The sequence below is a fragment of the Zonotrichia leucophrys genome, chromosome 1 (genome assembly GCF_028769735.1).
Source record: "Zonotrichia leucophrys gambelii isolate GWCS_2022_RI chromosome 1, RI_Zleu_2.0, whole genome shotgun sequence".
In the NCBI taxonomy this organism is placed as follows: Eukaryota; Metazoa; Chordata; class Aves; order Passeriformes; family Passerellidae; genus Zonotrichia; species Zonotrichia leucophrys.
Window position 1 is genome coordinate 115698188 of NC_088169.1, and position 17262 is coordinate 115715449.

At 51.7% G+C, this 17262-nt stretch overlaps 2 protein-coding genes across 3 annotated transcripts in view; one reads left to right on the forward strand and one right to left on the reverse strand.

The window, feature by feature from the left end:
- Positions 1 to 11136, forward strand: part of SCAF4 (SR-related CTD associated factor 4) — a 30146-nt gene extending 19010 nt beyond the window's left edge. Inside the window, exons 14-21 of one of the 2 annotated variants that reach the window (XM_064728856.1) lie at positions 518 to 618; positions 1586 to 1699; positions 2390 to 2546; positions 3316 to 3470; positions 4196 to 4358; positions 4453 to 4533; positions 4615 to 4803; positions 9068 to 11136. In XM_064728856.1, the coding sequence (XP_064584926.1) occupies positions 518 to 618; positions 1586 to 1699; positions 2390 to 2546; positions 3316 to 3470; positions 4196 to 4358; positions 4453 to 4533; positions 4615 to 4803; positions 9068 to 9894 (1787 nt within the window). In that variant the 3' untranslated portion in view covers positions 9895 to 11136. The remainder of the gene's footprint in view (positions 1 to 517; positions 619 to 1585; positions 1700 to 2389; positions 2547 to 3315; positions 3471 to 4195; positions 4359 to 4452; positions 4534 to 4614; positions 4804 to 9067) is intronic. The other variant, XM_064728865.1, reaches the window with a different exon arrangement.
- Positions 11137 to 12010: 874 nt separating this feature from the next.
- Positions 12011 to 15205, reverse strand: SOD1 (superoxide dismutase 1). Its single transcript, XM_064728878.1, has 5 exons — positions 15090 to 15205; positions 14580 to 14673; positions 14098 to 14167; positions 12701 to 12815; positions 12011 to 12451 (listed from the first exon to the last, which is right to left on the reverse strand). Exons 1-5 carry the CDS (start codon positions 15162 to 15164, stop codon positions 12341 to 12343), a joined length of 465 nt encoding a protein of 154 aa, XP_064584948.1. The 5' UTR covers positions 15165 to 15205; the 3' UTR covers positions 12011 to 12340.
- Between the last annotated feature and the right edge of the window lie 2057 nt (positions 15206 to 17262).

Here is a 17262-nt window from a genome sequence, read left to right on the forward strand (position 1 = left end):
TGTATCTCTCCAAGCTGAAGGGGAGATTTGACTTGGAAAGCGCACAGGCTGATGTTTGGATTTCTGATACAATCCTGGCTTTGCCAACATTTACAGACCAAACATAGTAGTTGTTACCTGAATATTCCTTGAGAATGTGGAATCTTCTCATCAAGTAAAATAAAAACATTCTTTCTCATATAAGAGAGACAAAAACCTGAGGTGTTTCAAGAGCCAAGTTGTGAGTGATGGTCCCAGGGGTAGAGCAGCCCTGGAGCTGCTCAGTGGAAGCTCCCTGCAGTGCTGTGAGATGTGCTGCTGCCAGCACCTTTCCCAGCTTCTGTCAGGTTGGCTCTCAGAGTTTGCAGTTCTGCATCTCTCAGGTGGAAAACCTGGTTGAGTGTTCAATGGTTCTGCAGTAATCTGCAGCCTGGGGGATACCTTGAGCTCCTTTCCTGGTTATTACCCTGGGTTCAGCATGGGATAGGTGTGGGTTATCTGTGCTGTAAGGAACACCTGTGCTAACTCTTGGTTGTAGTTTGCAGTACCACACTCTGGGTAGGACAGCTGGACAAAAGGACAACTCAGCAGGATGTGGGAAGTCTCCTGGAGGAGTTTGGCCCCATTGAGTCCATCAATGTGAGTAGAAGGGGTGCAGTGTGAGCTGCTTGGATGTGTTTGGGTGCACAACATCTCTCCAGGCTGCTGTGAGGCAGAGTTATCTCTGATAGATTCCAAAGAGCTGGCCTCTCATTTCCCAGGTCTTGTGTTTTTGGTGTGGGCACTCAGATCATGTGGCTGACTTGTACACAAGCAAGAAGGGAGCTGCTTTGGTTTCCTGCAGGATAAAAGTACAGAAAATTACCCCATTTTCATAAAAATCCTGCTTTCCCTACAGAATGATGGCTGCAGAATTACATCCCATGCTTCTGAGTTCCTTGGCTGCTTCATTTTATTTGATTATAGGAGCATGGACTCTCAGCTGGTGTTCTTGTTTTTCTGTCATTTTAGCCATAAACACAGACAACTATTGTTTTATTTTGCTGTATTTAAGGATATTTTATGTATAAATTATAGCTGTTCCAGTAACTTCAAAAATTTCATTCATTCAAACAAACAAAAATAAGTGACTAATTTTCTTTCTATTTCCAAATTTTGTAAGAGAGCATGGGAGTTTTTTCCTCAAATTCATTACAAATAAAAATTACTCCAAATCTGCAGCTAGAACTGAATGTGGAGGTGCAGCTGGCAGAGTGAAGGGGGATACTGTTGTGCATTCCAACACAAAGTAACTAATTGCCAGATGTTGGAATTTACATGAACGCTATTGTTTAGCAATTTAAAAGGATTAAATGTGCAAAAGTCAGCTGTATTTTAGAGTTATGGAGGTTTCAGAAGTTGTGGAAGTTTCAGTTCACTAGAAATGTGGATTTCCAGAAGGTACTGCCTTTCTTAACCTCTTAAACTAACATTTCCTTCCATACTTGCACAGCCCCTTTGGAACAGCCCCTGGTGTCCCAGCTTGCTGTAACTGAGCATTTGTGTGTTGTTCACTGTTTGTTACCCACAAAATGAACTTTTTCATTTCATTTCAAACCCCACACAGATGATACCGCCCAGAGGATGTGCCTACATTGTCATGGTGCACAGACAAGATGCCAACAGAGCCCTGCAGAAACTGAGCCGAGGCAACTTCAAAGTCAACCAGAAATCCATCAAGGTACTGCTTGAAAGCATCAGGCTTTCCACAGCTGCTCTAATTGCTGTCATCCTGTCTCATCTCTGCTGGGCTTTGGGCTATTTCAGACTCATGTGAGTTCTGGAGATGACATTCTGTAAAATCCTGCAAAAATACATCAGTGAACTGGTTTTTGGGAATTACTGTTCCTGGTCTGTAGTGGGATTAGTGGAACCTTGTATCAGTTTCCTTGAAAGATTGCCAATAATTATCTGTTTAATCAACAAAAAGGATGCCCTTTGCTCATTGCAGGGGACTGGCACTGTGTGTTTCTTGTTGCCTGTTATTTGTCTCCTAACAGAGTTTCATTACATATGATAATCCTACAAAGAGTACTCATAAATAAGGAAATGTGCATCAATTAGTGAAGTTCTTCCTGCTGTAGAATGTCAAATTAGTGTGACACTGTCCTCCAAAGGGAAATGGAATTAATCTTGGTGGCTGAGGATCATCAGAAGAAGCTGGCTTTATACATTTTTACAAATGATGTGCAAGAGTCAAGCCAAGAAATAGGAACCAAGTCTGCCTAAAAAATACTTTCTTCAGAGTTCTGTAGCTGTTTCACTTAGGATTTTTACTTTTTACCCTCAAATGCTGTTTTGTGAGAATGAAATAATAAATCCATGAAAATGGGAACATTTTACTGACCACTTGTATTTCCTCCCACCCAAGATTGCCTGGGCTCTGAATAAAGGAATAAAGCCAGACTACAAGCAGTATTGGGATGTAGAACTGGGTGTGACTTACATACCATGGGACAAAGTCAAACCTGAAGATCTGGAAAGTTTCTGTGAAGGAGGAATGCTGGACAACGAGACCCTTAGTCCAGGTACAGTGTCACTGCATGTTTTTTATTGAACCTTTATTTCAGGATTTGACCTTTCTGTAAAGTTTGCCCAATTAGCTGGTGAGTATGTGCTCTAATTGTAGCATCTCTTCATGCTGAACACACAAAAATCAGCTGTGTGTTTTAAACAAAAATGTAATGAATCATGAGCATAATGTCAGTGTGTTCCAGTCCTCTCAGTGCTTTTCTCTTTCCCAAAGTGCCCCCTCACTGATCCTCTTTGTGCTTAGCTGGCTTTTCCCAATAATTCTGACAGACAATAGGAGCTATTCCTTCCATAAATTAGGTTTAAAGCTATATTTGGCATTTTTGTTATTTTGCTGCAATTCTTTAGAGTTGTATTCTCCTTTTCCTTGTTTGAGACTTGAAGATGTTGGGATTTTTAGAAATGAGTTTTCAGATAAGTGGCAAAGCTGCTGCCTTCTTGCCTGAGAGGGATAGAATGAACCTGTTGAAAGCTTGTCCCAAAGAGCCTTTGTGTCACAGTTTTTGTCACAGAAAATGTAACAGAATCCTGGGTGTGTATGAACGCTGCCAGTGCAAAGGATTGTTAAATGACTACTGAAAGGAACAAGTTTATTTGCTGTGTTTAAATGAATTTGGAATTTTTATTGTCAGAAAGAGTATAAATGCTTCTTAGCTCTGTGTTGCTTATTACCTGAGTATTTTCAATTTTTGTAAACATGACTAAACATGTGTCACATGGCACTGCTTGTCTCACCTGTGTCTGTTGGGATTTTGTTTTGGGCAGAGTGGAAGGGAATTCCCAAGAAGTCAGAGAATGAAGTGGCTCAGAATGGAGGTGCAGAAGCTGCCCACAATGAACCAGTGTCACCTATTCCCAAAGCTTTACCTGTCCCAATTCCTGTTCCCATGCCTGCACCAATAACAGTACCTCCTCCACAGGTGAGAGTTGTTCCACAGAAACAAACAAAACTCACTTTAAATAATAATTCAGGGAGGGAGGGAATGCCATGAATGGGAGCTCTGTTCTCTCAGTCACAGAGAAATTACTGCAGTGGAATCTTTGTTTTAGAAGGGCTGAATGGCATCTTCAGGTTTTGTGATTGGCTTTGTTTTGTTGTTTTATATATTAATGTTCCTCTAAAAGCTTTTCTTATTGGCAGATACTCCACTACTTTTGTATCGGTAGTTTCTTGTTAGTATATCAGAGCTAATTTAAATTCAGAGTTTGATATAAAGCAGAAATAAAGGAAAAGGAAACACCAGTCACTCTAATGTGCAAGCTCAGGTAGTGAGAAAGAGACAAGCAGAGGTTTTACTTGCCCTGAAGTTGTGAGCATTCCAGTGGATCCAGTCTGGAAATCCATCCTGCTGGGTGCACGTGAATCCCAGGCGCTGTGTGAGGGGTTTGTGGAGGTGAGTTACCAACAGGCATTAGCACAGAGGAAAATTCTCTAATTACAAAGGCAGACAGGGCTGGTGTTGGTGTTTTCAGTGATGGCAGTTCTGGAGTGCTCCTGCATCTTCTGTGCAAGTGCCCCCTTGTTGCAGAGGAGTTGGGGTCGCAGAGATGTCCTGGTGGAGCTGGCCAAGGACAGAGATCCCCAGCGGGACACAGAGCCATTGGGGCACTCTTGGGGTAACCCATCTTCCCTTTCCTTTCCCAGGTTCCCCCCCATCCATCAGGGCCCCCCGTGGTTGGTGCACTCCAGCCCCCAGCTTTCACAGCACCTTTAGGAATTCCCCCTCCTGGATTTGCCCCCGGGGTGCCGCCGCCGCCGCCGCCTCCGTTCCTCCGGCCGGGCTTCAACCCGCTGCATTTACCTCCAGGTTTGTGGGGTGGGCCAGCCCGGGCCCTGCAGGGCACAGCTGCCCTGGGCCGTGCCAGGGGCACTCAGGGCTCTCTCTGCTCTGCTTCTCGTAGGGTTCCTTCCTCCCGGGCCGCCGCCTCCCATAACCCCTCCGGTCTCTGTCCCGCACACTCCGGCAGTGAACATCCCGAACTGTGAGTGCGGGGCCTGGGGAGGGCAGGGGGCCTGCAGGGATTGCTGCCTGGTGCTCAGTGTGCCCTTGCCTTGTTCCTCAGCTACAGCCACTGGTGGGAGCGAGGACACTACAAAGGAGTCGTCCGTAGGAAATCCCATCCCAACAGTAGTGTCTGGAGGCAGAGGGAATGCTGAAAGTACTGACACTTCCAAACTCTATGGCACTGTCCCACCTCCTGTAGCTCCTACCAACGTCCCTGCTCCTGTCACCCAGGCTGTTCCACTCCTTGGTAAGTGCCCTCCTGGCTAAGTTCTGCTCTTCGTTGTTCCCTGCATTGTAAATGCCATTTCGGTTTGGCTGCTGACTCACAGGCCAGGGGAAAGGAAAGCACATTCTTCTCAACTTGAAATTTCTGTCCTGTTGTTGGCTTTGACATCAATTTTAAAGGCTTGGTTTTGCACAGAAGAAACAGTCAGTATTTTTTACTGCTGAAGGTCCAAAGCCATGATGTGTAAGTTACAAATTCAAATACTGTCCACTTTTAGCAAGTGAAGGTTTATACAGTCTAGACAATGAACTTAGAGCAACCCATCTGTATGACATAGAAACCAGGTTTTAGACTCAACTATTAGATATACAAAATGAACATGCAGAGAAACTATTTTTAGTGTATTTTTGAAATCTCTGAGGATGGGGTACATTATGTATGGAATAAATTGTTTTAATAGAACAGAAAAGCTTTTATGCAGCTCTGCAGTAGCACAGGTTTTGAAACCTTTTTAAGAATATTTTATTTAAATATTACCAAATGTTTTTCTGACTAGCAAACCCAGGGTAATGGGAGTATGTTGCATTAATTTCTTTTCCTAATATGATACAAACTTGGTCAGCTTTTGAAAGGGAGTGTGAACTGTTACAGAACTCTGCTAAATGCTTATTTTATGATGGCTTTGGATGGGCCAGTGTCAAGAATTTACTCCAGAGACTTGTTACGTGCAAATTTTAGTGAGATTACTACATTTAGGGGATTTTGGGCCTCTACATGAGAGCCTAAGAAATGAATGAAAAGCTAATTTTGTGTTAGTGGGTTTCTGCCCAGAATTTTCAGTGATCACTGAAGAAAATCAGAGATTTGTCTCCCTGAGAGCTCAGTGCTCTATTGGATGTGAGGGCTAAATTTTCCATCCATGACTAATGATTTATGGATCCTGCATGTTGAAAACTTGACAGAAGACCCTTTCAAAACAGAGAAAAGCTTAAGAAACTCTGTGGTGACACCATGGAGTCAGGGAATTTTGTTAGAAATTTCAGAAATTCACACCTTCCTGCTGAATGACACTTTCTGTAAAGGTAGCACAGAGTTTTGGAGTTTCACTGTCTTGGACAACATAACCTGCACTTGATATTCCTGGACTTGGGAATGTGTGAGATTCAGAATGATTCTGTAGCAAACTCCAGCAAAATCCCACCAGACTGACAACATGGTCTCCCTCTCAGGAATTCCCTGGCAGTATTTAATGCTCTAGCTGTAGGATGCCACATTCCCCACTGGAGAACATGCAGAATGCTGGAGAACAGCAGCTTCAGAGTGCAGCGAAGCCCTGCTGCTGCTGTGCTGGATCCATGAGCTTTTGGCTTGTTCCATGTGTTTCCATGAGGGACAGACAGACAGCACAGAGCTCCACGTGCTGGGAGGTGATTCAAGGGGTTGGGTTCAATTACTGGAACCACTGAGTGAGCAGAGTTTGTGTAAATCAGGTGTGTCAGCACTGGTGACATGGGAATTATCCCAAGGGAGTGGAGGCTTTGTCCAGCTGGGGGAGATGGTCAGGTTGTGTCACAGTGACAGGGAAATCTGGCTTCATCTTTCAGTAAGGATGGCTCCTGTGCCCTCTCTGGACACAAGATCCTTCAGGCCAGCCTGAGCCCTTTGGGCTGTGTTGTAGGAGTCGGTGATGTAACTTGGGACACTTTGGTGTGTGATGGTTGCTCCTCCCAAACCCATAAAATCTGTGGTGAGGGCAAGGTGTGGTTTTGCACATTGGGACAGAGCAGCAGGTGTGAGGCTGCAGCAGGACAAGCTGGGTCAGGAAATCACCTCAGGGTTTCTCTCAGAGCTCAGGGAGTTCGTACCCAGCTCAGCAAACTGCTTGAATGTCAGGTACTTCCTAAAACAAAAGAGGATTTTAACTTGCCCCACACATGGTGTGTGTGTCTGTAGCATGAATTTCCCTGGGCATTTTCAGTAAACTGGGATATTGTTCTGGACAGCTCTTTAGGATTTGAGTTGGTGCCTGATTTGTCAGGAGAGTGAGCAAACTCCAGTCGTTCTATAGTTGCTTTAGCCTCAGCACTAAAGAGGGGTGATACTTAAAATAAATGTAAAATACCAAGTGTGCAGCTCTGCAGCCAGTGCAGTTCAGAATGAAGGAGTTCCAGGTACAATTATGTTGCTTCATGCTGCAGTTTGTGTAGAAATAAGGTTGAGAAATTAAATGACTTATTAAATGTGAAAGTTGCCTCCCTCAGCTCATGTTCATGCTCTGGTAACCCACATCTGCTCTGCTGCTTCTAAGCAGAAACACAGGTTTAACTTCAGCTCTTTAGTTCTCAGTTATTCTATTCTGCCTTGTTTTAATCTTCTGGGGAAGATTAAAAGATGTTTTTACCAACAAGAATATCCCTAAATCTCAGAATTCCTGCGAGACATCATTAGCTATGAGTCTGTCTTGTCAGATCTGTAGTTCTGTCACAGGAGGAGTTTAAACTGAGTGGTTACAGACCTGGTTATTGACCAGGAGGGGAGAAGGCTTTGCATTTTAGAGAAAGAGATAAATGCAGAAAAAAAAAGCTGTTGGTACTGGACCATTTCTCTCCAAGAGTGGGAGCTGTGTCTGCTTGCAGGGGAAGGGCAGAGGATATCATGGACTGGAAGATGTCACATGAATCTTCTCACTGGCAAAATCCAGCTTCCTTCCAATATGGATTTAAAGAGCACTCAGGTTTCTGTCAGAGACATCCCTGAAGTCAGTGTGTGGTGAGAGGGCAGCACAGCAGGCTCAGCTCTGTCTGGGGACCGGTGCCAAAGCTGGACAAGGGAGGGATGAACACCATGGCAGCTCATGTGGCTGCTCCCAAGGGCAGTTTCACTGCTGCCACCAGTTGCAGCATGAATTCCCACAGAATGTCATCCTGCTTTAGCCAGGCAGGGGCTGTGTGCCTAGGGCAGGAGGAGCTGGTGAGCAGGAGCAGATGGGAGCAGTGTGAGGGCTCTGGGAGCACCGGACAGTGCTGCTGGTTCAGACTGGAGGCACCTCCCTGGGCTGGGGAGAAGGGCTCAGCTGGAGCTCAGGGTTCTTGTCAAAATCCTGTTTGCTGGCTCTTTGTGTTGGTGTCCAGGAGCTGTGGGCTCAGCTTTGTCTGACAGTGTTTTTGGAGAGGGAGTTTTTTAACTCCTATGAAGAGCTTAGGAATAAAACTGGGAAATGGTTGTGCTGGATATGTGCTACAAAGGATGGAACACTATTACAAAAAAAAGAAGCCAGGAATGACCTGTTGAATTTCCTTCTAGTTTACATTGCAGGGTTTATTTTAATGTTGCATTCTGTTTTAGTTACAGTGCCAGGTTCATTCTAATGTTGCATTCCTTTTTAGTTTACATTGCAAGGTGTATTCTACTATGAATCTTTGTTGTGTCCCTTTTCTGTGGAGTGGTAAAGAGAGCTGTGTTCAGCTGTATTCCAGCTTCCTCTCTGCCTGTTTCTGGTGCTGTGCAGCTGTGGGGTGTTCAGCTGCTGTTGGTGGCAGAGGGAAATGCCTGAATCCCACTGGAGGGAGTGGGGTGTGTTCACCTGGAAGGGGCTTTGGCTGATGTCGCTTGGGGAAGCAGGAGGCTGAGCTGGGGCTTAGGGGGAGCTGTTCCTGCACCAGGGCAAGGCTGTCCCAGGGAAGCCTCTGGGATCAGGGTTAGCTGTTCCTGCACAAGGCAAGGCTCTCCAGGGAAGCCTCTGGGATCAGGGGGAGCTGTTCCTGCACCAGGGCAAGGCTGTCCCAAGGAAGCCTCTGGGATCAGGGAGAGCTGTTCCTGCACCAGGGCAAGGCTGTTCCAAGGAAGCCTCTGGGATCAGTCCCAAGGAAGTCTCTGGGATCTGTCCCAAGGAAGTCTCTGGGATCAGGCGGAGCTGTTCCTGCACCAGGGCAAGGCTGTCCCAAGGAAGTCTCTGGGATCAGGCGGAGCTGTTCCTGCACCCAGGGCAAGGCTGTCCCAAGGAAGCCTCTGGGATCAGGCGGAGCTGTTCCTGCACCAGGGCAAGGCTCTCCAGGGAAGCCTCTGGGATCAGGGTTAGCTGTTCCTGCACCAGGGCAAGTCTGTCCCAAGGAAGCCTCTGGGATCAGGGTTAGCTGCTGCCCTGGGCACAGTCCTTGCTGCCAGCAGCGCACAGAGCCCAGGCCGCGCCGCTCCTTTCCCAGATGAGCGCAGATGATTGGGTTTGAGGTCGGGAGGCGCTCCGCACCGCGGTGCCGGCTCTGACTGTCGCTTGTGTTCCTTGCAGGCACGCAGGGCGTGGCGCCGCCGCCGCCCGCGCCCGTGGTGGGGCTGCAGACTCCGCCCACGGGGCTGCTGGGCGCCCGGCCCGGGCTGATCCCGCTGCAGCGCCCGCCGGGGATGCCGCCGCCGCCGCCGCTGCCGCGCTTCCCCATGCTGCCGCCGCGCCACATGCCGCCGCACATGATGCACCGGGGGCCGCCGCCGGGCCCCGGCGGCTTCGGCATGCCTCCGCCGCACGGCATGAAGGCGCCCTTCCCTCCGCCCGGCCACTTCGTGCGGCCCGCGGGCAGCCAGGGCGGCAGCGAGGAGAGCAGGGACGGGCGGCAGTTCCGCAACGACAGGCAGTTCGCGGGCAGCAGCAGAGAGCAGGAGCGGTTCGGCAGGAGATCCTTCGGGAACCGCGCCGACGGCGAGCGGGAGCGCTACGGCGGCCGCGACGAGCGGGAGCACGAGCGGCCGGGCGGGCGCGACAGGCGAGACTGGGGACGCCGCAGCCCCGAGCGCGACCGGCACAGGGACTCGGAGGACAGGAACAGGCGCTCCAGCGGCCACCGAGACAGGGAGAGGGATTCCAGGGATCGGGAGTCGCGCAGAGACAAGGAGGAGAGCCGCGGCAAGGAGAAGGCGGAGGTGACAGACAGGGCGGAGGGCGACAAAAACCACGAGTCGCACGGCGGCAAAACGGAGGGCGCGGAACTTGTTTCAGAACTGGCTGCGGGAGACGCCGAGCCCGCGGGCGCCAGCGCCGCGCCGGAGTCAGCGCCCGAGGCTACCTCATCCCTGGAACAGGCGGACAAGGACACGGGCTCGGCGGCCGAGGCGCCGCGCTAGGGCCGCCCGGGCCGCGGAGCCCGGCGGGGCTTGTACAGTGCTGTAAATCCGCTTCCGCCCTGCGCCCCGAGGCGGGGCGCCGTGAGCAATTTGATTGCTTCCCTTCTATTTAAAATAGCCACAACATAACATAAAATACTGAAGAGATGATTAAAATATTACCCATTTTTGCTGTAACTTTTTTAAAGTTTTGACTTTAAAAAGTTTACGAATCAGAAGTAGAAGTGCTTTCTATTTTTTTTTTAATTTAAGAAAAGGTAACGGTGAAAGCTCCTCAAAACAATAGGGATGTGTTTTTAATAAACTCTATTTTCGTAACAAACTTTTAACGTGTGCTATTCTTCCTACGCTGCACTGAAGTGGAAAAGGAGTGTTCAGCAGCCTAAAGATGGAACTGTTAATGCTGTACTGGAGTCTAAATTAGACTGGTTTGGTTCTGTTTGTTAAAGGAAATCCATCTGTTTGTGTAGCGATTCACAGAAGTGAATTTTTATTTGTAACAGTCCTCTGGAGTTTTAGATTGCTGCATTTTAATGAGCTACTTGACCACCCCGGGTAAAAGTTAGTTTTAAGATGTTAATTGCAGAGTTAACTGTTTTAGTGTTTGCAATGCAATCCATTCTTTGCTTTATTTTTTTTTTTCCCCTCCCTCCCTTCAATTGGTTCTGTGGTTCTTCGTGTTGCTCCTAATTTGCCTTTTTTTAAGAAGCGACCCCTTCAGGCACCGAGCATCTGCTCTGAGGTTACACGGTGTGTGCCAGGCTGGGCAGTGCCTGCTCTGCAGCTTTTGTACGTGCTGGGATGGGAGCGAGACCTCGGAGGCACCACAATTGCAGGCGGGGCTGGCCAAGGACTGGGCCCTCCCTCCATGGACACGGGGCTGCTCCCGCTCGCCCTGCCAGAGGTAGGTTGTGTCCCCCGGGCTGGGGACAGAGGGTGTTTGTTGTTCTGGTGTTGTGGCACCTCCTCGTGTGCTGTCAGCTGTGCCGAGGGCAGGTGCGGTGTCTCCGTGGCTGATCCCTGGGGCAGGGATGCTGTGGGAAGTTCTGCCCACCCCACGTGGCTCAGAGCTCCCATAACCCCAGCAGCACCAGTGTTTGAATCCTGTGTGTATTCAGTGGTTTTTTTCTCCTTGCTATAGGTGTGTTCTACCTTGAAAGCTGGGGATTTTGCCCCAAGGGAAGGGCAGCTGCTTCCTTACATCAGTCCTTTTTTACAGCTGCCCTGCTGGAAAAAAGGGCAGAGGGAATTGTCTCTGGGGGGGAGAGGGTGGGAGAGCCGCTGTGGAGCTCTGGGGAGAGGACATCTATTTTTATGTTCTTGCAATAGCAGAATAAAGAGAGAAAGAACCTGTTTACAGATTGTAGTGACCTCAACTTCCATGTGTTAAAACTCGTGTCCTCACTGGTTGTTTCCTGCCGGGCCCACGGGACATTCCCTTGTCCCACAAATCCAGGTTTGAGCCTTGGGAAAAGCTGCCCCAGCTCTGTAAGGAAGGAAGGTTTGTTTTACTCCTTAAAGAGCTGGAGACAATGAGAAGCACAAGGCTGCTCTGTTCATGCAAATCCCACCCCTGTTCTCTGCCTCAGTAGGGATCTGAAAGCCTGGAAAACTGTGGAATAACTCTTTACACCCTCTGCAGCAGTGCCTGTGCACAGCCCTCACAGCAGCAGCCCTCTGGAGGAGGCACGGGGAGGTGAAGACTCACACACTGCTCTGGCAGCAACAGGGAACGTAAGTTCAAAGTCTTTTTACAGTATTCCTGCTCTCCTACCCAGTTCCCTTAGTCCTGGGCCTCAGTGGAGTGGGGTTACCTGGAACTACAGCCTGCTACTCCGTGAATATCCTGACGGGCAGAAGAAAGGAACATTGGTACAAGTCCTCATTAAAATAACTCATTTTCTCTGTGAAGAGAGAGCCTGAAATCTGCTTCAGAAGGACACACCCCAACAGGATGGAGGCTCGCACACAGTAGCACTCCTGGGATTCTACCTGGCACCTCTTCCTGGATGGAATTCAACCATGCACCTGCTGAAGCCCAGGCCCCCTTTCCCAGCAGGAGCAGGTTTGGGCCTTTGGGTTTTTTCTCCTGTTCACAGACAGCCAGACCCGGGTGTATCTGCCCAGAACATTTATTACACAAGTTTGAAGCCTACAAATGCTGCCCCTGCCCCAGGAGGAAGCCTGACACACCCAGGGGCTGGGACAGGAGCACTGCACATCTTCCCTCAGAGCAGGGAGGTGACACGGAACGGTGGCGGCAGGAGGTGAGCACAGACCACAGAGCCATTCCATCAGGGACACTTTAATTGAATGTACATCATACAAAAGTCGGTCAGTCTCCGGCGTGCGAGTGCTGCTCGGGATGCAGAGGAGCAGGACATGGATGACACATGTGAAGTTGCAGGAGGGGCAGGAGCAGCAGGAGGAGCACTGCAGGCAGCATTCAGCACTTGGCAATCCCGATCACCCCGCAGGCCAGGCGGGGCCCCGCGTTCCCGGTCAGCAGGCTCTCGTCATTGCCCCCTTTGCCCAGGTCATCCCGCCGCTCGTGCACCTGCAGCACAGGTCAAGGGACCTTAATTAATCCAGCCATCACTGCCCCTGGCAGCAGCAGCACCTCCAGAGCAGCTACACCCTCATCTCCATGCTGAAAACTTCCCACTGGAGCTGCCCAAGGGCCATTCAGGCACCCACAGCCGGAAGAGCAGAGTCCGAGAGAGACCTCTCCAGGAGGCTGGCACAGAGGGATGGGTATGGCTGGCTGGCTGTGGATGCCCTGTCCCTGCCCGGGGCCCCCACTCACCACCATGGTGCGGCCGATGATGCAGTGTGGTCCCGAGAGGGAGATGACGGAATCCTGGATGCACACCTCGGCCACGCCTCCCTTGGCAGTCACATTGCCCAGGTCTCCCACGTGCCTGCACACACACAGCAATCTCACAATGTGCCCCGCACCCAAAGCATTCCAAGGCAAGGCCGGCAGTTCATGTTACAGCACAACAATGGCTCCCAGATCCAGTGGAACAACCTTTCCTGCCGACCTGGTGGAACACCACCACTGTTCTCAGAGCTTCTGCTGTCCAGGACAGCTCAGCTACTGTACAGGCTTTTGGTTTAAGGGATTAGGAGAAGCTGTTTGTCAGGCAGCAGGTCACAGGCAGGGCAGGAACTGCTCAGTCCCAGCCTGTGCCAGGGATGATAATTCCACTCTGGCATTGCCCCATCACTTGGCACTCTGCTCTCCCACACAGCTTCTATCAGAGCTGCATCTCTGCTAAGGCGTCCCTGGAGAGCTGAGCCTGGAGCAGTGGAATTGTCACAGCACTTGTGGACATGCTGCTGTGCTGTGTCCTGCACACCTGCCCCAAGCACAGCATTCCCTCCAAATGCAGCTGACCCTGTTGTGTCAGGCTCCTCTGTCCAGATTCAGAACCTGGAATACTGACACATCCCTGACCAGGCTCAGCCAGCCCAGGGCTGACCACCAGCTTTCTACAAAAATTCCTATTCTTAACCAAGTTCTACAGAACTGGGTTAATGACAGCTCTCCTCTGAGCAATCTCCTCATTTAAGCTTCCAGGAAGCATCACTCCAGTTGTTTCTCACCCTGATATAAGCAAGATCCACTTCTTGCACCCTCCTAAGGAATCTCCCTGCCCACAGCCAGTGCAGGATGGGGATCTGCGAGGCTGCAGAAGCCCCGGTGTCCCTGCAATCCCAACCTTTAGCCCCGAGCAGTGCCTGCCAGGGCCCAGCAGACATTTCATGCTGTGTCATGCAGGAGCTGGCTCCGATCCAGCTCTGCCCGGCCTGTGGCTCAGGTGGGATTTGCCAGCATTCCAAGGGCTGTCCTGATCCCTGTGCAAGGCCAGGCTCCCTGAGCCCTGCTCCCCCACCCCAGCAGGCACGGCCACACCACTTCCTCTGGCACCCACCCAAGGGAGCTGCTGTGAGAGCTGCTCCCAGGGAACAGCCAGGTCTCACATCCCACTCGAATCCAATACCCAGCACGAGCATCAGGCCCTCCCTGTCCCCTCCACCCAAGCCATGACAAAACCACAAAGTGTCCCCAGGAGCGTGTTTCACACCACACTCTCAGGGAAACAAACTGCAGGAGTTACCAAAGAGCAGCTAAGTGACCTCGGGAAGCCTGCAGGAATTCCCAGGGATTTTCTGGCAGTGCCCATGCCCTGGACTCACCTCTCAGCATCGCTGGGACCCCCGTGCTTCTTCTGCTCCGGGTTGAAGTGGGGGCCAGCACTGGTGCACCCTGGAACAAGCAGAGTGTCAGAGCGGGATCCCAGGATAAAGCTGCGGCTCCCACAGCGCTCCCAGGCACAGCAAAGAGCTCCCCTCCCGTGCCATGCCCTGCTAATCCCTGCAGATAAATCACCTGCCACAGCCCTGCAAGTCCCAGGCTCAGCCAGGAGCTTTCTTATTTCATAACGCTGAGTTATCCAAGCGCTCAGGCGAGTGCTTGGTACGGCAGCTCTTGACCACCAGCCTCAACACGCTCAGCTCAGAGTATTTATTATCCAGGAAGCAATTCCTCGGCAATGTCACGATTTCCTCACACAGATTTGCAGCCGTGAGAGCCAAGCTGCTGCTGCAGCACCACGAGCAGCTCTGCAGGGCTGAGCAGCCCCTGTGCAGGGACACCAGGGCCGGCAGGGCCACCTTACCATTGGTGTTGTCCCCGAACTCATGGACGTGGAAGCCGTGCTCTCCATCGGCCAGGCCAGTGATTTTCCCAGTCACTTTCACGGGTCCCGAACCCTTCAAAGGAGAGCATTGATCAGCACAAGGACTTTGCCACTGCACGGCTCCGTGTCACACCAAGGTGACAGAAAGGCCCCGCCACGAGCCCAAGGCAGCGCTGTCCGGAATGTCTGCGTTCGTTTAACGCCCTCGAACGCGTTCCTTCCCCTGTTTATCACTAAGCACAAGGAGGGCCTGTTATCTGACGGGGCCTTCCAGAAAGATCCCGTACTTTGGCAGAGTGACCCCGCGGCCGCGCTCCCGGGCCGGCCGCAAGGGACAGCGCAGCTCCGGAGGGCCGCGGCCATTTGGAACCGCAGCGCCCTCGGGCTGAGCCCGCCCGCTCTCTCCGCCACGGCGAGCAGGCTGGAGAGGGGCGTCCCGGGGGCTCCGCACCCGCCGGGGCGGTCCCGGCGGCCCTGCCGTGCCCTCACCTGCTGCTCGAAGTGGATGACGCCCTCCACAGCCCCCTCGCCGCGCATCACACACACGGCCCGCACCGCCGCCATCTTGTGCCCGCCCCGCCCGCAGCGCCCGCGGACTGCGAGCAGGCCACGCCCCCTCTCCCGTTATATAGGGCGGGCGGCGGGCGCCGCGGCCAATCGCGCTGCGCGCCGCGCGCCCCTCGGCCAATCGCAGCGCTGGGAGGCGGGAGGGGCGGGGCGCGGGGAGGCGGGAGCGGCGGGGCGCGCGGTGGCGGGAGGCGCCCTCTGGCGGCGAAGGTGCGGAACGGGAACGGGGACGGGGACCGCGATCGGGATCGAGAACGGGAACGGGAACGGGATGGGGGTCGGGACCCGGACCGGGAAGGATTCAGAGGGACCGGGAGCGGAGAGGGCGGTGCTGCTCCCGGCACGGCTCACGGCGCTGTCCCCTCCGTGCCGGGCCGTGCCGTGCGGACGAGCCGCAGCGCGGTGTCCCCGCTCCTGCCGCAGCTGTGCCGGGCTGCGGGCGGATGCTCCGCTCCCATCCCGAACTGGAATGCGGCTGTGAGGCTGCCCCCGGGGAGCTCTGCTGTCATCCCGATGCCGGTGGTCCCGATCCCGGTCCCCGTTACGCCCCTTCGCCGCTGTGCTGTCGCTGGAGCCGCTCGGCCCCGGCGCTGTTCGGAGCCTGAGCCAGAATCGGGAGCGTACCTGGGGCTGCTCCGGACACCTGTGCCGGGGCCTGCCGCCCTCCCCGGGAACAATCCCTCATTCCCAACATCCAATTCTAACCCACTCTGTGTCACTTTGGGGCCTTTCCCCCTCTGGGCTCTCTCCAGCTGCTCCAGGTGCTGCTGCTGTGTCCCCACCAGCTCTGCACTGGGGTCTCACCTGGGCACAGGGACAGAATCCCCCCTTCCTGCTGCCCACGGGGTTTTTATTGATTTCTGTAAACCCCAAGTAGTTTCAAGTGACTTTTTTGGGGCCTGATCAGGCCAGGGAAGGATGCAGAGAGGTTGTGGTGGTTTCACACCTCACACACAACAAAGACCAGAGTCACAGCTCAGGTGACATTACCGCAGCAGAGATTTGTTTGTTGGAGAGCACCAAACCAGGTGAAAAAAACTTGATCCAATAAATCCCTGGAGGCTGTTTGTCTGAGAGAGGGACACACACACATTGGGATTTGCAGCTTAACCCTGGGAAGATGCTGGGAAGAGAGCAGCCAGAGCTTCCTTATCTAGGAAGGGAGAGATGAGATAAGCTCCGGGGAGTTTATCAGTCCTGCAGGGTCTGTTCAGTCCTGCTGTGCCCGAGAGGAGTCACTTGTGAGGGAACAGGGACAGCACAGCACCCTGAGCCTGCTCCAGCACCAGGAGAGCTTCCAGTGCCCTCCAGCTGGCCCTTGCATGATTTAAAGAGGTTTCTAAACTTTTAAAAAATGCAAATATCTCGTTTTACCTCCCTGCAGGGCTTTCTCTTTGAGTCTGCTCTCCAAGGCTGCCCCGATGTTTTCTTTAGTTTATTGTTTCCTCCCTGCCAGTGAGCTCCAAGATGTGCCCTTCTCTGTGCTCCCACACAAATGCGGCACAAAGAGATGGACAGGAGCCAGATGTGTCAGCTTTCTTCAGAGGTGAAGTGAAATAACCAGAGGTAATTTCAGAGACTGATGGCGTTCGTAATCCCGGGCTGCCCCAGTTGGGCAGGTTTGGTTTGGTTTTGTCCCACATCTTTTTAACTCCATTATTTTCTTAAATCTTGCCTTTAGGTGAGAAGATCCACACCCCCAGTGCAACTGAGTTTCACAGCACAAAAATCATCATTTGACCAAATGGTGATTGATTATTTTGTTATTTGGAGTGTCAGAGTCAGAGGGAAGGGAAGGGAAGGGAAGGGAAGGGAAGGGAAGGGAAGGGAAGGGAAGAAGAGAAGAGAAGAGAAGAGAAGAGAAGAGAAGAGAAGAGAAGAGAAGAGAAGAGAAGAGAAGAGAAGAGAAGAGAAGAGAGAGAGGAAAGGAAGAGAAGAGAAGATAAAGCATCTTGGTTCTCTCCTAATCTTACAGTTTAAAGGCAGTTTAGATATCTTGGTTCTCCCCCAATCTTTTTTAGTTTAAAGGATGAAGTAACTGCTGCGTGATGCGGGTTAACAGCAACATAAGCTGCTCAGAGAAAAGTTAATAAAC

Bases quoted from the DNA above. Each gene is read 5' to 3' on its own strand.
- SOD1 (XM_064728878.1), bottom strand. From the start codon at position 15,164: ATGGCGGCGGTGCGGGCCGTGTGTGTGATGCGCGGCGAGGGGGCTGTG. The intron at 14,168-14,579 runs GTAAGGTGGCCC...TGCTTGTTCCAG, and splicing joins GTTCGGGGACAACACCAATG to GGTGCACCAGTGCTGGCCCC. The intron at 12,816-14,097 runs GTGAGTCCAGGG...GTGTGTGTGCAG, and splicing joins GGTCCCAGCGATGCTGAGAG to GCACGTGGGAGACCTGGGCA.